Source organism: Brassica napus, chromosome C1 (assembly GCF_020379485.1).
Source record: "Brassica napus cultivar Da-Ae chromosome C1, Da-Ae, whole genome shotgun sequence".
NCBI lineage: Eukaryota > Viridiplantae > Streptophyta > Magnoliopsida > Brassicales > Brassicaceae > Brassica > Brassica napus.
The window spans coordinates 4,063,164-4,087,074 of record NC_063444.1 but is presented as its reverse complement, the minus strand read 5'-3'; the positions used below and the strand labels follow the sequence as shown (position 1 = coordinate 4,087,074).

Genomic DNA, 23,911 nt, shown 5'->3' with positions numbered 1-23,911 from the left:
AAGTCACAGTAATACTAATACCCATGTATATACTTCTTTCCTTTTTTTTCAAATATGATTTAAGAAAATTAAGACAGACCTATCTGATTTTAGTCTTCTGGGAATCTGTTATGGCGTAATTCATGAACAAGCAATTATCAATTTGGCATATGGGAATAGTTAAAGAGAAATAGTCTTATTAGCTTAAGTTAAGCCTCAAAAGTATTGTTGTTTATATGTTTCAACGAAGAAGTCGGGTGATGTATGAGTGTCTGCGTACTGACTCTTGTGTGGGTTTTGCGTTGTTAACTGTGTCTTCGTTTGCCTCAAAGATCAAAACTTTTATAAATATTTTTTAAAAAGTTATATGAGATCTTTTCTGCTAGGATTTCAGGATAGATAAATTCTCCAAACTTTTATCATTTGGTAATAAGTTTCTAAAATGTATCTATCTTTTTCGTTAGGAAAAAATTGTTTTCAGTTACCAAAAAAGAAAAGAAAATATTGTTTTTTTTAATAGATTTTGAAGAAAGGGCAGAGACAAGCGTCTTCACCGGCCCGTCACGTGACGAAAGGACCACGGGACAGACAAAATAACCAGACGAAACTTGAAACAACATGCCTACCATGAACACGCGGCTCTATAAATGCTCTCCTTTCTCCACATCGCCTCCTCCTCATTTTATTACACCTCGAAAGCAGAGAGAGAGAGAGATTCAGAGAAAGGAGGGAGAAAGGAGCTGAGGTGGGTCTCATTACCATAACCAGCTCCATACGAACATAAACGACGTCGTTCCCTCGACCTATCCTCTGCAATCTCTCCTCCCACGAGTTTCTCTCAGCTTTTCTCGGGTTGTAATCTAATCTAAATACCAGTGGAGATCTTGTCTCGCGGTGGGATTACGTTTATCGTGCTCGACGGTAAAGTTCTGATTTTTATTTCTTTTCTCCTTCCCCGTTTCGGTTTAGGTAGCTCTAATGTTCTATTCTGGTGAAGCTTTAATGTTCTTATAATAGGAGGAAATGTTATTACTGTTTGATTATCATTAGGGCAAATCTCCAAAATAGCGCATTTCTAAGTTTATATCACAAAAATAACACTCAAAAACTAAAATGAACAAAATAGCACATTTCTAAGTTTTATACTTCGAAAATTTTAATTTTTTTTATTTTTCAAAATTTGAAATCTTATCCCCAAAAAATCATTTCTCAACTCTAAACCCTAAACCCTAAACTCTAAACCCTAAACCCTAAACCCTAAACCCTAAACTCTAAACCCTAAAATCTAAACCCTAAACTCTAAACCCTAAACCCTAAATCCTAAACCCCACCCTTTAACTCTAAACCCTAAATTTGTGACTTTTGATAAAACATTAAGTACTATTTTTGTGACTTTTGACCTTGAGTGCTAGTTTGGAAACAAAAACTTGATTTAGTGCTATTGTATTTTTATATTATCATTATTGCACCATGCTTCTATAGAAAAAGTTAGGCCCTTTTCCCCTAGTATCTGGTAGCATAGGCTGCATAGCCATGGTGATTCATGTCATTTGCCATGGAAACCCATAAGCTACCTAGTTTTTTTTTGTTCTTATATATATATTTTTTTTTTTAAGAAACTGAAACAAATAAGATTTGATCTTAAATCTTGTCTGAACTGTTCTGAAGAGAACCCTAAAACTGAGCTTATCTGTTGACTTTTTAAAGCTAAAAGTAACAATTGGAACATTGGTCTACTTGTGATTTGTCTTATTTGTACATTTTCACATGTATTCTTTTGTTTCTTGCCTTGTCTTTGCTTTACATGTTGTACTGTTGTAGCTTTTTCTCCGGCATTTACCCTCCACCAAATCATTTTGTATCTTAATCTTATAGTTTTGTCTTTTGGTGTGTTTACAGCATTTAACTGCAGAAGAGATGGTGATGTGGGTCTTTGGATATGGCTCTCTTGTGTGGAACCCAGGATTTCATTACGATGAGAAAGTGCTTGGTTTCATCAAGGGATATAAACGTGTCTTTGATCTTGGTAACGCTTTTTTTGGTTTAAGTAAAAACAATTTGATTGATTTATCACTTCTTCTCAACTATTGATTGATTGAAATTGATTTTTTTTTTTTGTGTTTGATGTGGCTTGTTAGCTTGCATTGATCACAGAGGTACACCAGAACACCCTGCAAGAACTTGCACACTCGAGAAAGATGAAGAAGCCATATGCGTAAGTTGAAACTCTTGACTTGAGTGTCTAATCTATATATATATAATTCAGGACTCTTGGAGTCTGTTCATGAGATCTGCTTAGTTATTCATTACATTCCTCTTTTTCTAACTAAGAATCCAATACTTTCTTGACAGTGGGGTGCTGCATTCTGTGTCCGTGGAGGGCCAGAAAAGGAACGTCTGGCTATGGAGGTATATATCTGCATCTTAAAACTAGTTGGCTTGATGTTTCATGTTCATTTGTCTCTGTGTTGATCATTCCATTTATGCACAGTACTTGGAACGTAGAGAGTGCGAATATGATCTCAAGACATGTGTGGACTTTTACAAGGTGAGTCACAACATACCTGATTCTATTGGATAAGCCTATTCTAATCCTAATAATTCGACTCAAAAAGTTTCTTCTATTAACTTACACAGGAAGATGATCCCCTGAAGCCATCTGTAACTGGAGTGATAGTGTTAGTTGTTTTCCCTTTCGTTTCCATGACCCTGGTCCTTGAGAATGGCGCTGTGTCGTTTTCTTTTCTTCTAAAGTCTGTATTGTGTTGTGATATGGATGCAACTTTTTTCTACAATTTTCAGATTCACTTCTACTCCAGACAAGGTCTCCAATAAGTATTACCTTGGACCTGCGCCATTAGAAGACATGGCAAGGTAAAACACTTAAGCCTCGACATCAACTTCTTCGGTTTATATGACAGATTCTTATCCTCAAACTAGCTAGTTGTTTTGTGTATGTATAAAGACAAATTGCGACAGCCAATGGACCATGTGGTAACAACAGAGATTACCTCTTCCTGCTAGAGAAGGCAATGCACGATATCGGTTAGTCCAAAACATTGACAACCACTCTTCAAAACCAGTATAGACATTGTTTTTGTTGTGTTGAGGTTTGTTGTTGTTTGATACAGGGCATGAGGAGGATTATGTTATAGAGCTGGCAAACGAGGTGAGGAAAGTTCTAGCGGAGTCCTCGATGAAGAAAGTGACACCCGTGAAGGAACCAAGAGCTAGCCGTGTGGTTAACAAGGCAAAGAGCAATGTCCCCACGGCTCATCAGATACTTCCTCATCAACCTGAAGCTGTTGCCACTACGATATAGCTATTGCATTCGTCTTTTAATTGGCTTTGAAGACAAGTGAAAACAGATTGTTTTGTTTCTATTTTAACAAAATTCGGTTGAGTAGAGACACGTGATCCATCGTTGTGCGTTTGGAACTTTGTTGTCTTCAGTTAGTAAACGATTGCTAGCTTTGCAACCTTTTCAAGAACAATAAAATATATTTCAAAGTAATTTAATAAATTTAATATGCTACTATCTAGTACATGAGAAAGATTTCAGTAATCAAGAATACTTGTGTTGTATTTGTACAATTGTTATATTATGAACAAATGATAATCTATATGGTTAACCCTTCACACCAAACCCCTTGAAATCTTCTGTTATTAAATCAACAGTTTTCAAAACCTAAATCAAATCTATGGTTATTCAAAACAAATCATTTTTTCAAAAGTTTGTTAAAAAGAAATTTCAGAAGACTTTCCACCAACCTTTTACTTAAAATAGGTATAGTGAAATCTCACCTCTACATATGTTATTTGATGAAAATTGTTTAGGAAAAATTTGTTCATTTAGGAAAACTGCAAAAATATTCAGATTTAATTATGATTAAATCCGATTCAAATTTTATTATTTTCTCTATTATCATTTGTTCTCATTTTCATATTCTCCCTCGATCCTTATGTAGGTGGTCTAACTATCAGTCGAATTGTAGATTTAAATTAACAATATAATTTAGGAGATATTCTATGGGTTTGAATGATTTATTCAAGTAAAAAATGTGAAATGTAGAACCGGATTGCTATTGATGATGGCTGCAAAAACTATGTGAGAAGACAATTTCGATGATTCAAATCTTAATACTCGTGGCCAGTGTCTTTATGTCTGATGAGAGTATTCTATGATTCACATTTGCATTTGAATTTTATCATTTAAGTATATAAATCTTGAGAGGAAGTAAAGATCTAAAGATGTATATATTATATAAACGTAATTTGTATATTTTTATTGGAGATTGTGGAGAAATTCAGTTTCAATTTCCTAGAATAACAAATTTCTAATCAGCCCGCCTTCAAAAGTTCGATTACATTTCTCTATCGTTTTGAATTTACCTTTTCTTCAGATCTTACTAGTTAAATTTTCCTTCTTGTTAACCTTAGATCTTATCCCATCTGAAGATCATATATTCTGTTTTGTTAACCTTCAGCTAGTTATTGGACATTCCTTTGCCTGAACCCAAGGGAAGCTTTTGCTATTAAAGCTGAGTCTGTAACCATTGATGGAGATGTTAAGCCGGTGGTTGGGCTTACCATATTCTCTCCACTTTCCCGATGGTGGTCATGTGTCTTGACAATTTTGTTTTTGTTTTTGTTTTTTTTTGATCTTTTGAATTAAATCTAGAAGTTATGGATCTAAAACTTATGCAAAAATCCATTGATTCATAACTCGACAACTATGCCTGAATTTCACATTAGAAGAATATAGTTGTGTTACTAAATTACCCAAAACACTCTAAAATTTAAATAAGAAATCTTATTTTTAAATATCCAAATAAATGTACTAAGTTATCTCCTGAATTCACTTTAAATCCCCAAAATGGTAAAATCCACCAAAACATTCTACAACCATTTGTTCAATATACCCCTTTATTTCTTTTACAATAAAATGATAGAACATTTATTTTGTTACTTCTTATAAAATATATAAAATAAGTATTTTATTTAACTTTATTTAAGTGTTGGGCTTGTAATTGAAAGGTCCACGAGGACAGTTAGAGCTTGAACTTTTGAGTAAATAACGTTTCTATCACGGCCCAGAAAACTGCACCCGAAAAAAAAAAAAAAAAAAGAGAACCCGACTTGGGGATTAAGTCAGTTCACCGTAATCTGAGATTTTGAGTCGCGAACTCTAACTTAGCGATTCTTTTCGTCTCACAGAAGTTTCGAATTCTATAACGATGGATCTCAATCTCGATGCGCCGCATTCAATGGGAACGACCATCATCGGCGTCACTTACAACGGAGGCGTCGTTCTCGGAGCTGACTCACGTACCAGCACCGGTGAGACTCCTCTTCTCTACTCTTCTTCTAGGGTTTATTCTGTTAATTGAGTTTGTCTTTAAGCTGAGCTTTCGTTCGATTGTTCTATTTGGGGAAAGTATTTTTAGAAAAGCTGATTAAATTGGGATCTGTTATTATTACTCGCGCAGGGATGTACGTGGCTAATCGGGCTTCAGACAAGATCACACAACTCACCGACAATGTCTACGTCTGCCGTTCTGGTTCGGTAATGTCTCGTTTTTTTTTTGTGAAAAGACTCTTTTGCTTGCTCAGATGTTTATTTTTTTTAATGAATGTTAAATTATATTTAAATTAAAAAAAAAAAAACCTTTTTAACAAAAACTGCATCATAGGAAAGCTAATATCTGTCATGTAGCTAAGATAATAAACCCAAAAAGGGATAAAATTTGAGTAGAGATTGTATCAGCGTGATGCAAGCCAAATGGTCAGTGCATCCTTGAAGCGGTTCCCTTCGCAGTGGGGGCACTGTGGAAAGTCTATTTCTGATTTGTTTATATCGAAAGTTTTTTGCTTACTAGGTTTCTTGTTTCTTTTGCAGGCTGCTGATTCTCAGGTTGTATCGGACTATGTCCGCTACTTCCTTCACCAGCATACGTGAGTGTTTCCTTCTTCCCTTTATTCGAAGTAATTAAATTACTTGATTTTTAATGTTGTCATATGTACCTGGAGATGAGATCAATCGTTTTGCTTATGGTTTGCAGAATCCAGCTCGGACAGCCTGCCACTGTAAAGGTCTCAGCCAACCTTATCAGGATGCTCGCATATAATAACAAGGTATACTAGTTTGCTTTTAAGCTTGCAGCGTCTTTAGTGGGAATATGTGGGTCTTGTTTCTACGAGGGTAGCTTCTTGTTGACAAAACATGCTCTACAGAATTACTGATAACTTTTTTTGGAAGTGTGATTCTGGGAAACATTGAACCTTGCTTACGTTTCATTGCTATATGACTTTGAGGCAATATAGATTGATGTTACACGTCCTAGCTAGTTGGCTATATACGAAGAATGAATGAGTAATGGTTGTTCTTTAGTCTAAAGAATGAATTTTTTTGTGGGAAATGGGAATGAAAAAAAACTTTTGTTAAAAATGCTACTGTATCCACTGGTGAAGAAGTATGTATGCTATAGTATATGTATGCAGTATGTCCTACGATCTCAGTTTTCTGTATTAAGTGAGATCCATCGATGCTGCTTGACAGAGATGCGCGTCCAGTGCGTTGTTGTATGGTTATTCCTTTTCTTATTATATGGATTAGTTGACTGAAGCATTGTATGTATTTGTTTGGCAGAACATGCTGCAAACTGGCCTCATAGTTGGTGGCTGGGATAAGTATGAAGGCGGCAAGATCTACGGGATTCCTCTCGGTGGAACTGTAGTTGAGCAACCGTTTGCTATTGGAGGTAAAATCTTAATCCTTCTGCGTCTTATGGCCTTTGGGTTTTGGCATAGATCTATTTGTTTAAGTTCTCTTTGCTATTTGCTTATACGTGACTTAGCTTTCCTGCTAATAACTTGTGGAATCGTGTGTGTTTGTGTTAGGCTCTGGCTCGAGTTACCTTTACGGGTTCTTTGATCAGGCGTGGAAAGAAAACATGACCAAAGAAGAAGCCGAGGTAAAGATTATATATGCATAAACAAAAATCTCACGAACCCCCATTTGTGCTGTAACTGATCCTTGCTATTGTATTTTGCAGCAACTTGTTGTGAAGGCGGTTTCACTAGCCATAGCCCGTGATGGAGCCAGTGGAGGTGTTGTACGGACTGTCATAGTAAGATCTCTCGCTGACCATAACTCTCTCAAGCTTAACTTATATAACTTAGTTAATAAAACTTGTTTTGATGTTTTTTTGAACAGATAAACTCAGAGGGAGTGACCAGAAACTTCTACCCTGGGGATAAGTTGCAGCTTTGGCACGAGGAGTTGGAGCCCCAGAACTCCTTGTTAGACATCCTGAACGCTGCTGGTCCTGAACCAATGGCCATGTGATGCAAACAAACAATCATCCTCTTACTCTGTTCAAAAACATTTTAAATGTTTCGTTACATTTACCAGTGTCTTATTCTAAACTATGTTTGCTTATGGTTTTAATTCCTCTGTGCTCAAACTCGGTTTAGTAGAAATTTTCCATCTTTCAGCTTCTTGTGCGTATTATCTTAGATCGTTTTGTCATTTGTGGGTTCAGTTGACTAATGATTTGTGGTCCATAATAGTCCATAAAAGACCCAATCTAGGCCCATTGTGGCCGGGTTGTAAAGAAAAACGCAAATGGCCACGTAAATAGTAATAACTGCTCTGTAACCAGTTCGTTAGTTCTCGACTCTGTTGTACTGATGTACATGTTCTTTTTTGCGCAACGATGTACTTGTTCATGTGATCTGTTTAGCTGGCTTTTGCTCAAATAAGTATCTTTACTGTCTGTAATGATTAGTGCCTTGAGTGAACAACCAAGACTTTCTTTTGTTTCTCTTATTGTCTTTTAGTTCATAACTTTTGATACCAATCTTCATAAAGCAGTAAACTATATAAGTCATGGACGTGCGATCACCACAATCTTTTTAAAAAAATTCTAGGATAATGGTTTTGTTCATGTTAAATTTCTTGCTGGATCCTGCTGTCTAGTGTCGTATATGGAACCTGCTCATATAATCAATATTACAATTAGTATCCTCGAGATCAGGTGCAGGAGATCATGACACATGTGTTTATTATGTGATTGCGTATGACGGGTGTTAAGTCTCAGGGTACATATGTCATGTGACCTTTCCGTTTTATCAGATCTCACTGCTTTAAGCATTGACTTTGACCATGAGAGAGAACATATCATTCCCTAAATACTCATCCTTTTTTTGTGAATCTTGATTGATTTTGGGAGGATACCAAGATCATTCCTTTGGATTTTGCCGTACTCTGTTAGGGATAAATCGCTTAATTGCATGTGGTTTCAATAATGAAGGGTGCTTAATTTAGAGAAAATGTTGCATGTGATGCTGTGACTCTGTTATTCTATTCACTAATCAAGATACTTATTATAGCATTAGCTTTGGTTGTAAGAGCATAGGATACCCTACGTTTGTTACTCTATAATGTTAACAAGTCTCCACTTGATGATTAAAAAGTACAATGGCGTAGGTACTCTTTTATCTTCTTTTCACACTAATATAATTGATGTTAGTTACTCCATTAGTTTATGTTAAACCTCTGATGAATTGGCATAACTGCAACATCAATACACATGGGGTAGTTTCCGGTAAAATGAACAGATGATGCATAGTTAGAAACATTTTGTCTTTATGTATCAAGGTCTCCTAAACCTAACCATGTGACCTAAAACTGCCATGTGAATAACATGATGCCCAAATATGCTCTAGTCACTAGAGCATGCTTACCATTGCACCACAAATTCTTGTGCTGATGTAAGTTTGATTTCTACTTAGTTAAAGGACAAATACAGATTTGAGAAGGGAAACTAAACCATGTATATGTTTGTGATGATTTACTCCCTCTTACATTACCTATGTGATACATTCTCCTTCACGTTCATTTGTACGGTGTTATCCTCTTAGATGAAGGATTAACTTTTACGATATATCAAAATAACATAGATCTAGAATTTGCATAGAATGGAAGATACATGAACATGATGAAAGAAGGAGGTTGTATTGTGAAATTGCTTTGAATGCATCTACTGATGAACAAGAAGTGTTAATCTTTACTTTCTTGATTCACTTTATGAAAAAAAAGAAAAGAGAACATTTCATGTTTTAAAAATTTTCAATCATCCGTTTATACATTACATAATTCAAAAATCTCTCTCGCATTTTAGTACACAAGTTCAAATCCCCAAGTGAAAAAGTTGGAACATGGGGAAGAGGAAGAAGAATGGTTCAAAGCAATCAACAAGCAAATCAAAACAAAACAAAAAAAAAAGTTATCTGCACATTGGACTGTGAGGTTGATGAGATGGAGTCCTAGGGATATCCGAAGGATGACGGTAACTTATCACTTCCTCAGTCGTTGCATTGAACCTACACTCCTGTGTAGTAAGGTACACATCAGCCTTGTTGTCCTCCATAATCTTCAAAATGCTCTCAAACACAGCAACTTCACAAGGAATCTTCAACACACCAGCTTGTTGAAACCCAAACTCTTCTTCTGCTTCACGCAACAGCGCGTGGAAAGCTTGGTGGCTAAGGTAGTCCGTCGGTATCTTGTATCTCTTCTCCTCCTTACCCACCGAGACAGCTAAGTAGCCTTTAGGAACAGCTGTTACATCAGTGAAGGATAGTGTCCTCTTCAGAAACTTGATGCCCTTACTTGCACTTCCACTTCCTGTTCTGTTGAGTTTATTGTTGTTTTCTTCATCGTCGATCTTGTTGCTGGCTTGTTTTGATGCATGAGCTGCTTTACGCCATTTCTTGAGAATCTGTTGAAGTTTTACGATCTCTCTGATTTTGTTTGACTTCTTGGCTTCCGAGGCGGAATCAGAAGAAGACATTTCTATGTTATTTTGTGTTTGATTATCTATGTGTTGTGTAATGATGGAGACATGGTGGGTTTTGGAGGTTAGGGGAGATATATAGAGGTGGTGATGACATTTGGGAATCTTGTTTTGATTATTTTACATATTTTTTTAAGAAAATAATTAAATGTTCAAATTATTTGGCTAATCATATGCTTTTAGGTTTCTTAATACACCCAACTTGGAAAACCTCGAGTTGGGTTATCACTCTTGTAGTTTGACTTTCTCTTCACTTAAATTGTAATTAAAACCATGTTTGTTTATGCTTTTAGAATGAGAATTCTCAAATCCACAATTAGTAAACACTTTTGTAATTGATACACCATGAAATGTAATTTTTCAAAAATTAGATTTATGTCAGAGTGTTGTAATTTATAAATATAAAATAGATATCAAAAGCCATGATATAATATTCTTTTTTAAACAACTAAAGAAATAAATTTATTTTTACCAAACAATGCCCCGGTAAAATATTAAAATGTATTTTTCCATTAATATGCAAAAGGCCTGAATGATTTCAAACTCAGGTTTGAAAAATAAATGTAAACCATGATATCCAAGAGCTTTATACTATACTGTTGGTATTAAGTATTAACTACGTATTATTGTGATGGACTGGTAGTGGCAATGTTGTGTGGTGAGAAAAAAAAAAAGAACATGAAACATGGGGAGGGCTTCAGTTTCCAAAGTAGATGACTTCACAGTTTAACAACGGTTCAATCCTTCAGATCAGTTCATGTGAATCTAACAATTGGATCTCTTCCTCTTCCTCATTATTATTTTTTTTCCTCATTGTTTTCCTTTTGCATAAATATATAAATACTCAGATGTACTTTACTTTTTTTACTAATTACAAGCTTTATCACTAACGACAATCAGAAAAGGAGTTTACAGAATTTATTGTTCTTACAGATGCATCCTCAGAAGTCCAATTCGAACATGGAGGACCGTGTCCGTAAAAGACTTCTATTTCCACGTCACTGTTCATGCGGTTTCGGGTTTCAATCCACTTCCTCATGTAAACTTCTTTTTTTACTTTTCTTATTTTATTTATCCAGATCTGATCATTTTTTTTATCTGATCATTTCGAACTCTTAGTGACTCAAGTAAAATTTATAAGTATATACAAAATATCAAATAAATAACATTTTAAATATATACAAATGCAAATAATGATTGGTTTCAACGACTAAATCATATGTTCTGACTAATATTCCAATTATTTAATTTATTATTATACCAACAACAAAAGGTCGGTTTAATAGTACGTGAAATACATAATAAAATTTGACGCCGATTTAATAAAATAAGATACTTATCTTTAATGCATTATTTAATTATAGCCTTCAAAATTTCAGACTGGCGATGGTTTGCATGTGCTGGTGATGAACTAGCGGGTAAGCAATGAATCTATCAGCATCGATTACGCAAAAAGCATAATAAAACATTTTATAAAGTTTAAAAGCATATGATTTTTGCCATCAGGTCTCACATTCGTTTTAAATGATGCCAACTATTATTCTAGCATTTTAAACCAGAAAAAAAAAGAACTTACAAACGAAAAGTCTCCACTTGTGCCAATAATCCAAAATTTCGGAGTTCTCAAAACCACGAGCGTAGCTTACAAACTAACTAGAAGAGATATGGTAAGTGTGGAAACAAGTTGAAACATATAGTAAGCATAAATAGTTGATGAATAATTCAACTCCATATAGTTTCTGACAATTCAAGCCTAAAACTTGTTATATATGTTGCATATGGGTCAACTACTAGAGAAAGCCGTGTCCACCGGTTTTGTCTACCAATTTGATCCCCGTCGTAACTGCTATCCACGAGATCAATCAGGGGCCACCAACCCACCATTTACTTTTATATTATTAAACAATCAATCTCTCTAATGATTCATTTACGTAGTAGCCCGTACAACATGGCCTTTATAACACAGTTCTCGTTAATTTATTTAGCACGTATTAGTAGATGTACTCTTGATTATCTATACAAACAGTTTAGTTTGCTTGCTCTAAATTCAAATGGTTGATTACTTTTTTTTCTTTATAGGAGTTCATTCACAATGTTTTGTTTGAGGTTAGTAGGTTTATACATTTCCTCCGTGCATTCTTCATTAGTTAGTTCTTTATATATATTTAATGGAAATTTTGAGTTTAAATTGTAAAGGTGGTACTAACCACCATGAATGAAGAAACAAACATGTATGATTGAGCCCCTATGATGATTGAGAAAATGTAATTTAAACAAGCTGGCTTTATTCCCTGATTTTCTACGTGCCATGAAGCAATAATGATTTTCATGATTGTAATTTTGTGTTAGATGATTAATAGAAAAATAGTATATAAAATTTATTTATTATATGATACAGATTCCAATTTCCGATCTGTTTTAATCCGATCGTGCATTTGCTTTTGCTTGATCTGATTGCCAATGTCTTCAAGATTTGATTTGCTATTTACAAAATGAATATATGTGAGTGGCTAAAACTTTTAAAAATCATTGTTAGTTTAATATGTTTTTTTTGGATTCTACCAATTCTGTTATTAGCTACTAGATAGGACAATATATTTTTTCCATCTGATAATATTCATTACAAGGTGAAATACAAAGTTTGATACAAAAATTGGTGGATAACATGAAATCTCCTAGAGTAAAAACCCAAAAACATGCAACTAAAACCCATAATGGGGTAACTTACGACCACATTATAAGCAAGACATAGAACTTGAAATCATCAACTAAAAGTTTAAAAAAGAATTTTCTCTCTCCCCGACAATAGCCCCTCCCCTCTCCTCTAACAAAGCTCGCCGGCGTATTCCCTTTATTGACGCCGCTTCGGCGCATCGCCAATCACGAGCACCAGATCCGGTCTCGCCTCCTCTCAAAGATTCCATCTTGCTAAGCTTTGTCCCATTCACGCTCTCGCCACCATGGATCTTAAACCACCATTAGAAAACGTAATCAGTGATTCTACTCATCACACTGTCACTCCAGATCCTCGTTGGCCATCTAAGTGTCGCTGGTCAATCGAGTCTCCACCGCCGGCAATATCGACATGTACGGTCTCTACTGCAGAAAAATCAAACGCTGGTTCAGAGGTGTCGTCTCCCCCGGCAGTGAACGATGATAATGAAGTCATGAGGCATCAAATAGATGTCATGGTCTTGGAGTCGAATCCTGTGGTTTCAAGCGAAACCCCAGACTTAAAACAATTAGGGGAAAGTGACTCTGTTGCTGATCCAGAACTAGTGGCTGCCGGAGATAATAACTAGTCAACCGGAAAACGAAGAGGTTCGGAACACTTGCGTTCAAGACTTGAGTTCACCTCAATCTCCTGGCCTCCCTCCGATAACCTTTACTTCTCCAGAAATATCAGTTGAGTCTCCAATAGCTACTTTTGTTCCTTCGCTCGGAGCCTGGGCCAAACCTCTTACTTTTATACCACCTGCAACTCCTCCAACACCAGCAACTCCAAGTGGTTTCGATCCGCATGATCTTAACAATCTTCTTGACTCTTTTTGGCCAACACTGGCTGATGGATTTGGGCCAAACCAGAAGAAAAATGACCATCCAAGTGCTGTAAGAGAGTTTCCTCGTATGCCGGTTCAGAAGATTCCGGTCCCTGAGCTTAAAGATGATGGAACATTAAGATTTCCGTGGGCAGCCAGGATGGACCCAGCTACCAGAAACCTTTACCGAGCGGCCAAGCCAACCTTTCGACTCGATGGAACTCCTGAGGTAATGATTCCCTCTCAGGTGCTTCGCCTAGGACCAGAAAATAAAAAGGAGTATATCATTGGCCACTTTCACCGCTGCTCTCTTCCGCCAGGGGGTTTAATCCATGTTGTGGTTAATAGGTTGTGGGGAAGAACTTGTAGAATAGGTTGTCGTAAGCTGAGCGAGACCTCTTACATGTTCCACATACCTCATGATTCAACTCGACAATGGGTAATTCAAAGAGGTGTATGGCATGTTGATGACTGCCTGTTATTTGTTTCACCTTGGAAACCAGTTAATTCATTCAAGGTCCCTGAAGTATCAACAATCCCAGTGTGGGTAACTCTTAAAAATGTTCTGGATTGTTGTTACTCAAGATTGGGTCTCAGCCACGTAGCTTCAGGACTTGGTGAGCCTATGCAAACACATAAACCTCGACTTGATCCGACCTGTTTGGGAGAAGCAAAGTTGTTGGTTGAAGTAGAACTTGACAAACCTTTTCCAAAGCAAATTGCCTTGGATGACAAACAAGGTAATATTTACTTGGTGGATGTTGAGTATACATGGATTCCAAGTGTGTGTGGCAGGTGTGGACACTTAGGACACAAGGAAAAAAGATTTCTACTTCCAGCTGTTGATTCGAACGTGGAAACAAGGTCCACACATGAGGATTTATCTGCTGAAGAACCTCAGCCTGAAATGGGAAAGATACTAGCTCAGTCTACTGTTGCATCAGATCAATTGGTATCAGAAGCTGAAAATTTGAAGTCACAAGTGAATGTTGAACCGAAGCATCTCTCTACTCCAGTAAACAGCCCCACTCACTCTAAGGTACATATAGCCAATGGCTCCAACTCTCATTTCACTTCCTCACCATTAGCAAACACACAATCTGCTCCAACTAAAACCACTATTATGGAAGAAATTCCATCTCCTGTTATTATCTTTGAGACCAACTTGGTTTCAATGGACAATTCATTGGTCCCTCCACACTCTCATGCACATGACAGCCCTCCTACCAATCAAATTGCTCATATTGTGCAAGATGATGGAGAAGGGTCTATGAGTGAAGCTACGGCAAACCTCAACATGTCTCGAGGTGGTAGGCCAATAAAACCACTCCAAAAATTTCAAGATATGGAATAGAAAACGGTAAGAGGAAGGGGTAAAAGAGGTCGTCGAGGCCGCGGAAACCACCTGCCATCTTCCTAATAGTTTCATCCTTCTCTTGTTTCATTAAGCTTATGAATCATAAGTCTTCTCTTTTGTAAGCTAATGCTTAGTTCAATATGTGGCATGTCTCATCTTACTTTCTAAAACTTTATGGTTGTTCAACCATACATTGTATGTTTTTGGTAGTTTAATTTGAAAGTCTTTTTACAAAAAAAAAAAAAATCAACTGAAAGTTTAAAACACAACAAACTAAACCACTTACACAAACCGTATGATAATTCAGTCGATAGATCTCCTAAATAGCAGAAATCAGTGAACTAGATAGGACAATATATTGAAGAAAGATTTACACTTAGAGTCACATTTCATCTTTTATATTACACTCTAAGACACATTTCACTCTTGAGACACTTATTTTTAACTTTCTCTTCTCTTCTAACTAATTTAGTTACATCCTTTAGAAAAATCACTTAACTAAAGAAATTGAATTTATAATATTTTTCTCTTTCTCTTCCCTTATTCCTTCTACCTAAACGTGTATTCACAACCACCACCACCTCACCCATATCCTTAACCCCTGTCTCTGTTTCCTCCATTCCAATCCACCAGACCCAAATCACCGTCGGACCCAAACCCACAACCACCAACGATCACAACACCATTATCACCTGGTCTGTATCTATTATATCCCGGCCACCTCCGCCGTATCAACCAGCTGCCGCCGGGTTTCTTCTTAGTCACCGTACGTTGAAGATCCCTAATTCGGATTCATCAAGATCTCATTTTTTGAGGTTTAATGTCTGAAATCGATTAATACCAAATAGATCTATAATTTTGATTTTAAAATAACATGAAACACACACAAAGTTTGGTTATTTAAGACCGAAACCATGATTGACAACGGTAGCATTTTTACAGGAAAAAACGAATCGTGAGGTAGAAGATGATGTACTTACGATTTTGCCATTGATGAAAAAAAAATTCAGAAAATGCTCTCATGGAGATCTGAACATGGATATGACGGCTAAAAGGCCATTTCTTACTACTAGAGCACATTTTGCAATTTGTTTCTACCACTTAAACTATTAATATGGAGCCAATGAATTTGTCTACAAATAAATTAAATTAAGATGGTAAAACCATAAAAATACAGAATATACACGTAAATGAAACTTAAAATAATCTAAATTAACTCTAAAAACTATAACTCATTCAAATCATTGGATATCATTACTTATCGAATGTACATTTTAACCGATGTACATGGGACTTTGTGTAAAATGTTATACATATGGACAGTAAAAATATGTGTACACGGTATTTCATCATCATCTTCATTTTAAATGCATTTTCCATTTTTGTTAAGATTAATTTTAGAATGACGGACATACATGTAGATACTTATGCGCGTGTACATTTCTATTTTGTAAAAAAGACATAAAATTGTATAATCATCTTGTTTTGATGTCCATGAACCCATGTTGTACACATGTACATTAGGTGCTTATGATATTCACAGTTAAAATGTCCACATGTACATCATAGTATATAGTCTACTTAATTATTTTTTAAGAGTAATACTTATCTAATTATTTTTACTGAGTAATTTCTATATATCATAAGTATTAATTATTGTGTTTATCTAGAATATTTTTAAGAGTAATATTTATCTAATTATTTATCTAATTCAACACTTGTTTTTAATTCAACATATAGATTGCATATTAAGTGTATATATAGCATTTGTATGTCAATTTACACTTTTCAGGGTTTAGATTACACATTTGAAGAGACAGAGATCTATGGCTCCATTCGATCTCCGCGATGTAAGGTCTCGTCCACCAGTGGTCATTGCTTTTCATCGCGTCTCCTCAATATTGGCTTCTCTACGTCTCAAGCCTAGGACCTCTCCACCTCCTGGTCGTGCTCTCAGCCTTCGCCGTCGTCGGAATCAAGCCTCGTTGTGTCTTTGCTCCGTCGTAGCAGACTCGCTGTGGTCGTTGACGAGATCCGACGAGAAGATCGCTCGAGCAACATCAATGGAGAAGTATTGTCTTTTTGCATTTTTGGTCTTCTAGTTTCCTGCTTATTTTACAATATACCTCAAACTTTCCATCTGATCAAATTGCTTTCTAAATTTATTGTTGTACATGTGTACATGTAGTTTTATTTATCAATGTGTACATCAAACCTATTGTACATGTGTACACGTAATTAGAATGTGTTTCCCTACTATCTCGAAGAAGTGGCTAGGAAGCTTATAAAGATATGATCAAAGTTTTTTTAAAAGTTATAAATAAGCTAAAAAGGTTTGTATTATATGTTGTTGTACATATTATTCCTTGTGAATAATACTGTGCCTACAAAAGATTTTCTTTCTCACTATATGTACACATTACTCTTTGTGAATAGTAAAACATATGTGGACATGTAAATATCATTTAATAGTATATATGTCAAACTTTGTGAGTAAAAAATATGTGTACACCTAGACTATTTTATATCGTAAATTGCAAATATATCTAACAAATTTAGCAGGTGTACATATAAATTCTTACACAATTTTATTGGTGTTCATATGTATTTTTGTACATGTGGATACTACGAAATTTTGTGTACATGTATATATGAACATACATGAATCGTCATACCTATGGCTAATATTTAAACAATAATAATGTTTCTCATTGTTTTGGCTTTTCATATTATATTGCATTTACATAGTAATCTTCATAAATTAGGGGTTGCATTGCACAACTTCAAGTGTGGAGCCAAATTGAAAACCAACTGTTCAAATCTGCAACTTTTATGGCCTAATTGTAAAAAGTTGAAAGCTAAAGAACTAATTGTGCAAATATATGAAATTAGGTTTGGGAATAGATCCGTTAGAGGTTCGACAGTTCGGATCGACCTCCGGTTTGGTTCACCGACGGTTGGAGAGGAGGAGAGGTCACGGAGGAAGGCATGACAGAGCTTGACGAGCCACCGATTTGAAGACTAGGAGGAAGACGAGACGCGACGGCACATAGAGTTGCCGTGATGACGGATTGAAGACTTGTCGCGAAGAAGGAGCTTAGAAACAGAGCTGAAGATTTAGCCGGCGGCAGATCTACATCGAATTTTAAGGAGATTGAGACGAAGACGTTTCTCGGTCGATTTCTGATCTTTTTTTGGCGGTGGTGCTTGTAAATCGAGGTGAAGAAGAAGAAGATGTGGCCACAGCTGTGGTCTTCGTGGGAGAATAAACTTACGGTGGATGAAAAAGAACGGTGGATGAAAAAGAAGGAAAGAGAAGCAAAAAGTTAATTAAGTTTTAATAAAAAATTAAAACAAAAAGAATTAAATCTTTTTGAAGTAATGTTTAGTTAAGAAAAATGAAGTAAAAGTTACAAAAAACTACCCTAGGAGTAATATGTGACTTTTGAGGTAATAAAAAGTCATAAAGTGATCTAGAGTGAAAATAACTCTATATTGAATGGCTAAAGACTAAGATTTTTATAGAAAATCTAGAAGGTATTTTTTTGCCACATCAAGATTATTCACTTTTGAATAAATTTAAAGAGAACTAGAAGTCTTCAAAAAAGAAAGAAGTCAAACACTAAAAGTCCAAACAAGTGAATGTGGTCGGATGGTACGGCGGACTTGGAAATGTGCTAAACACTCCGAGTTTAAACTACCATCTAGATTATTTATTTATGTGGCCAGGGCGGGTTTACGCCATTTGATAGTATTACCAAGCGCTGCGTCCGGTTTATGAGAAATAGTCACGCCTAGGCCTGGGCATTTCGGGTATCGGTTCGGTTCGGTTCGGGTATTTCGGGTTTTGGGTAGTTCGGATAGGGGCTAGAGGATCCATTTAGTACTTGACATATTTTCGGTTCGGTTCGGTTCGGATAGTTTCGGGTTCGGTTCGGTTCGGATAGTAAATGTAGGAACCGAAAAATATCCAGAAAAAGTTCGGTTCTCATTTGGATCCGGTTCGGGTTCGGATAGTTCGGGTAGTTCGGATAATTTGGATAAAATATCGGTTATTTAGAGTAAAATATCAAATAATTATGATGATTTAGATAAAAAATTTGGATATTTCGGATTACTTTGGATATTTCGGATAAAACTATCTGGATAGTTTTGGATACTTTCGGGTAGTTTGGATACTTTATAATAATTTAGTTATCCTCAATTATTTTCAGGTACTTTTAATAGAATTTTAAATTAAAAATATATATTTAGTGATGTTATATGTATATATAATTAATATTTTTATATATTCGGGTACTCGTTCGGTTCTCGGTTCGGTTCCGGTTCGGTTCGGTTATTTCGGATATAAAAATATAGGAACCGTTCGGGTATTTGAGGGTATTAGTCCGGTTCCGGTTTCGGGTATTTCGGTTCGGTTCTGGTTCGGTTCTTCGGTTCCGGTTATTTTGTCCAGGCCTGGTCACGCCCATGGGTGTTGATCACCTCCTCGTTATCTAGAGAAAAGAATCTAAAAATCCAAAAACTCATATTTATCAATTATCAATTATCAATTCAGTGCTGGTCAATAGTGGATCAGATGTGCCGATACCAATAACCACTCTAAACAATAAGGCCTTGAAGGTGTTAAATCAAGCAAATCATAATATCTCATTAATATTGAAAACCCATGTACGCCTAATTTCACAACTCTCAAGCCCAAAATCATCTTGTAGTTTATATTGGGCTAAGAGTGTTTTGAGATCAAGACACATTTTTCTAGTAAAAATTGTTGAAGTGTATAGCTCAAATCAAATGGTACTAAATCAAGCTTCCAAAAGAAATGATCAAATATGTCATTGTGATAGCACAAGAAGTATGGATCCAGCAACAAGTAGTCGACCTTAACACCATAACCGAATTACCTTTTATCAGCAAACCTTCTTTATCTTCAGTACGACATATCACCAAGTTTCCCACTCTTTCATCTTTCTTAGAGTGACGTTGTTTGTCTTCGCAGGTGAACGAAGCTTCTAACTATTGACCAAAGTTTCTAAATAAAAGATGGTAGAACGATATCAGATTGTCTTTTGTTATATTATCCTTTATTTTTAATTTTTTTGTTCAAATATGTTATCATATATCTTATGATATGTAAAAGATACTAATCACTTTTTAAAAATTAGTTTCCCAGTTAATTACATTGTTACTCACTCGACAGCATTACTTTAAAATATGGGTTCCAGACATGAGAGCATATATGTTTCTTCCATATGTGGGAAACAGGATACGAACTTCAACGCGTACACATAATCTCGGATCTATGGCGGATGACTAAGCTAAATAACACTGACATTGAAATTTGGATGTCACAGTACTCATTACCATTACTGTCTATTAGTCGATCTCTAAGCCTCACAAAAAAACTTTATACTAGTAAATTAAGTTACTAGCTTGTGTTTGTCTCAAGTGTATGTAATTTAAGGGACGATATAAAATTCTATGTATGATATTAGTATAATGCTCGATATTTAACAATTTCTAAATTATTAAAAATTTAATAAATTGGTCGATGATTGATTCTGCCTTTTCATTTTCCTTTAGTACCAACAACTAATAAGGGCAGCTGCAACGGTGATTTTAGATGAGTCCTTACCGTTAATCCTTAGCATTATTTCAATATAATATTATTATTTTGGTTTAATTAGCTAGGGATCAATCTTTCAAGAAGGATTGGAAGGACTCAATCCTTAACACATGTGTCTCTCTCGATCTCTCCTCGCTCCATCATCTCCCACCATGGCTCCTTTATAATCTTCCTCTTCATCTCCCACCACGTCTCTTGCTTTACTGCTTTCTCCGTTCTTTCGGTAGGCGCAAGTGTTCATCATCCATCCGCCCTCAAACACAGAAGAGACAATCGTTTCGTTCGTCATCTTTGAAGGTATTTGCAGTACTTTCCGATTAACGATTAGCTTAATATTTGATTAATTAACCATCTGATCCGACTGTTGTTCGAAAACTCTGGAGTGTAGATTCATAAAGTATCTATCCGTACTCTATCAATTTGATTGGCCCATGGCTATTCTCCATAAATTTGTAATGGAATCGGTAGAAATTGATTGTACTTGTCCTGGGTTTGTTAATTGTAAATCCCGGAACCTCTCTTTGTTTTCTGTTAATTTTTGTTTTTTTTGTTTGTGTGTTTTCAAGATTTAGGAAATTTCCGGTTAGATCTCCGGCTTAATCTTGTACAGTTGGTATTGGATTTTGTTTATATTGCCTTGTTGTTTGAAATTGAAACGCTCAAGTTTTTGTTTTGCTTAATATGAGAATGTTTCCGCATTGTTTCCTTTTGCTTTGTTTCCTTTTCATCAGTATTCTCCTCTCTGTAATGGTATTGTCACCAACCTTGTATTGATCGACTTGTAATATACTCTGTTTCTCTATTAACCAAGCAAGTACAAGGTTCAATTAAAAAAAAATTAATAATTTTTCTAAAGATTCTATTTTCGGGAACACCATTGGACGATCAGTTTTTATTCGAATCCTTAACTATTCAAATCAAAAAAAAATTATTAAAAAATTGCTAAGGATTCATGTGTTGGTCTCACCATTGCACATGCTCTAAGAATCCAAAGAAGAAGCACTATAAAATTTAAAGTCTGAATCACAGGACTTAAAATACGAACCAAGCCGCACTTCCCGTCCAAGAACGTTGGACCAAAGCTTAATTATATTTTTGACATTTTTAAAGATTGTGTAAGTTTTGGTTACTGGTATATATGCATGTCTTATTTTTTTTAAATAGTCAAACATCCGACCCAAAATAGTTAAATTCTTAAAAAATTGGGTTATAATGTCTTGATATCCTACATATATATATGTGCTCCAATAATCCAAACATCGTATCTGAAATATATTCAGCATACAACCAGTATTCTAGGTCGGACTAAACTATACATGCATGATATAGAATGCCGGATTATGGATGTATATCATATGTCACCAAGAGCCAGTGTGGTTCTAAATTTGGTCTTTGTAGGTGTTATCAGTATTCATATCCCTCCACTCTCCATAAAGAGATTATGAGAATTCTGATAGTAATAGTTGGTCCAACGTGTTGGAAGATATAAATGGAGTAGGTAAAATTAACACACAAAGACCAAAGAAGTAAGTCATGAAAAAAGTTTGAAATGGTTAAAGGTCGGCCTCATGTCTTCTTATCCTATCTATCTCATATGATATGGTCCTCGTCAGATTTCACTCATTTTATTTTTGAGAAACCATTATGTGTAGTTGTATACCAGTAACTGGGTTTCGACATGTTCTCAATTAAGTATATCATAAATCATTTTTATGGTTTTAATTTATAATTAAATAAATCATATAGGCCTTATTCAAAAACTATGACTAAAAAGAAGAGTGAAAAAGAGATATAAAAGGTAGAAATCAAAAGCGTGAAGAATTATAAAATATTATGACGGCCTCCAACTAGAGATCTTGACAAAAAAAAAAAGGAGATCGCTCTGGAAACTATAACAATGGCGAACAAAAGGACAAACATGCGACGTGCACCAATTTTTTCTTACGTGCTCCATTTTTTTCTTTTCAATTTTGTTTTGGTCATTTTTCATTTTTTTCTTATAAATAGGGTCTTTCTACTTCAAAGCACCTTCCAATAAGTCACACATAGAGAGGCGTTACAAAACACACTCAACAAAGCTTTGATAAGTTTTTGGACTAGTAATGGAGTGGAAAGAATGTTACTTAGATGTGATCTTAGTGCCGCTAGGGCTAATGGCATATGCAGCTTACCATGTTTACTTGTGGCACAAGTTACGTACACGGCCTCTCACCACCGTCATCGGTACTAACGCTAGAGCTCGCCGTTTTTGGGTCGCTTCCATCATCAAGGTAATCTTCGACCTCTTTAATACATATACACATATATAAAAACTCATAAATATGTATTTGGATTCATTAGGACAACGAAAAGAAAAACATATTGGCCGTTCAAACGCTAAGAAACTGCATAATGGGATCGACTTTAATGGCTACAACATCAATCCTCCTCTGCGCGGGTTTAGCTGCGGTTATAAGCAGCACTTATGCGGTAAAGAAGCCTCTAAGCGACGCCATTTACGGAGCTCACGGGGAGTTCATGGTGGCTCTTAAGTATGTGACAATCCTCATCTTCTTCCTCTTCTCTTTCTTCTCTCACTCTCTCTCGATCCGGTTCATCAACCAAGTCAATATCCTCATCAACACTCCATTTCCTCCCGAGGAGTTGGAGGAGATGATGATGATAACGCCGGAGGAGTACGTGGCGGAGTTGCTAGAGAGAGGGTTTGTTTTGAATACGGTGGGGAATCGGTTGTTCTATGCGGCGTTGCCTTTGATGCTTTGGATATTTGGACCGGTGCTTGTGTTCTTGTGTTCGGTCATGATGGTTCCTCTTCTTTATAACCTTGATTTTTTCTTCTTCGGCAAAGAAAGAAGCAAAATCGAAAGAAAAACTTGTTTTGGATCTGTGTAGAATCCTGTTGATAAGCAATATACATTGGACTTGCATGCATATTTCGAAAATTATTTCGGTTTCGGTTTAGATTTTTTGGTTCAAGTAAATTTCTAATTATATTATGCGTGATAGTATAATTATCATATAGTATTGATTAGGGTTTATTGATGAATGAGTATTATGAGTATGTACATCCCTACATGAGAACTTAAAGATTAAGTTGGAGTAGGTGTCTTGTGTAATGTGTCACGTTTCGGTTTGTTGAGATTCGACGCTATAATTGGCATTTCCATGTGGGTAGCTTTATAACTTATACGCGTATGAAGATATCTATGTGCGTTATTTACTTTTATAAATCATGTGACATACGTCGACCAAGAAATGGGCTAAAAATGTGAAGTACATATTTATTCCGTGCACTAGTATCTCACTTAGTTAGTGCGTTATATGCGACAGAACCAATCGTGACGATCGAGCCTATCACACCTGTTTTCCTATGCGTACGTAGTATGAAACTTAGTGATTTTTTGGAACACCAATGTCATTAAAAGTTAAAACTTAAAATCTCCGGTTACAAGAAAAGTTTGTAAGCTACAAGCATAAAAATACAGCATAAATGGTATTGATAGAAATAGGAAACCTTCTAAGATAAAAAGATAGCGAATTCAGAACAAGG

General features: G+C 35.7%; 4 protein-coding genes across 4 annotated transcripts; 3 read left to right on the top strand and 1 right to left on the bottom strand.

Annotated features, from left to right (window-relative positions):
- Positions 1 to 587: 587 nt before the first annotated feature.
- LOC106375433 (gamma-glutamylcyclotransferase 2-2) lies at positions 588 to 3,502 on the top strand. The gene is made up of 9 exons (XM_013815337.3): positions 588 to 900; positions 1,879 to 2,005; positions 2,118 to 2,194; positions 2,332 to 2,388; positions 2,471 to 2,527; positions 2,617 to 2,657; positions 2,782 to 2,853; positions 2,945 to 3,024; positions 3,111 to 3,502. Exons 2-9 carry the CDS (start codon positions 1,897 to 1,899, stop codon positions 3,299 to 3,301), a joined length of 684 nt encoding a protein of 227 aa, XP_013670791.1. The 5' UTR covers positions 588 to 900; positions 1,879 to 1,896; the 3' UTR covers positions 3,302 to 3,502.
- A 1,569-nt stretch (positions 3,503 to 5,071) lies between these two features.
- Positions 5,072 to 7,475, top strand: LOC106375432 (proteasome subunit beta type-6). Its single transcript, XM_013815336.3, has 8 exons — positions 5,072 to 5,319; positions 5,469 to 5,545; positions 5,879 to 5,934; positions 6,042 to 6,114; positions 6,629 to 6,740; positions 6,880 to 6,953; positions 7,035 to 7,109; positions 7,196 to 7,475. The coding sequence occupies exons 1-8, from the start codon at positions 5,217 to 5,219 to the stop codon at positions 7,325 to 7,327; spliced, it is 702 nt and encodes a 233-aa protein (XP_013670790.1). The 5' UTR covers positions 5,072 to 5,216; the 3' UTR covers positions 7,328 to 7,475.
- Positions 7,476 to 7,658: 183 nt separating this feature from the next.
- Positions 7,659 to 9,901, bottom strand: LOC106374240 (auxin-responsive protein SAUR72). Its single transcript, XM_048745276.1, has one exon. The coding sequence runs from the start codon at positions 9,834 to 9,836 to the stop codon at positions 9,270 to 9,272; it is 567 nt and encodes a 188-aa protein (XP_048601233.1). The 5' UTR covers positions 9,837 to 9,901; the 3' UTR covers positions 7,659 to 9,269.
- Positions 9,902 to 22,319: 12,418 nt separating this feature from the next.
- On the top strand, positions 22,320 to 23,562 carry BNAC01G07190D. Its single transcript, XM_013814312.3, has 2 exons — positions 22,320 to 22,631; positions 22,702 to 23,562. The coding sequence occupies exons 1-2, from the start codon at positions 22,464 to 22,466 to the stop codon at positions 23,251 to 23,253; spliced, it is 720 nt and encodes a 239-aa protein (XP_013669766.1). The 5' UTR covers positions 22,320 to 22,463; the 3' UTR covers positions 23,254 to 23,562.
- The last annotated feature ends 349 nt before the right edge of the window (positions 23,563 to 23,911 follow it).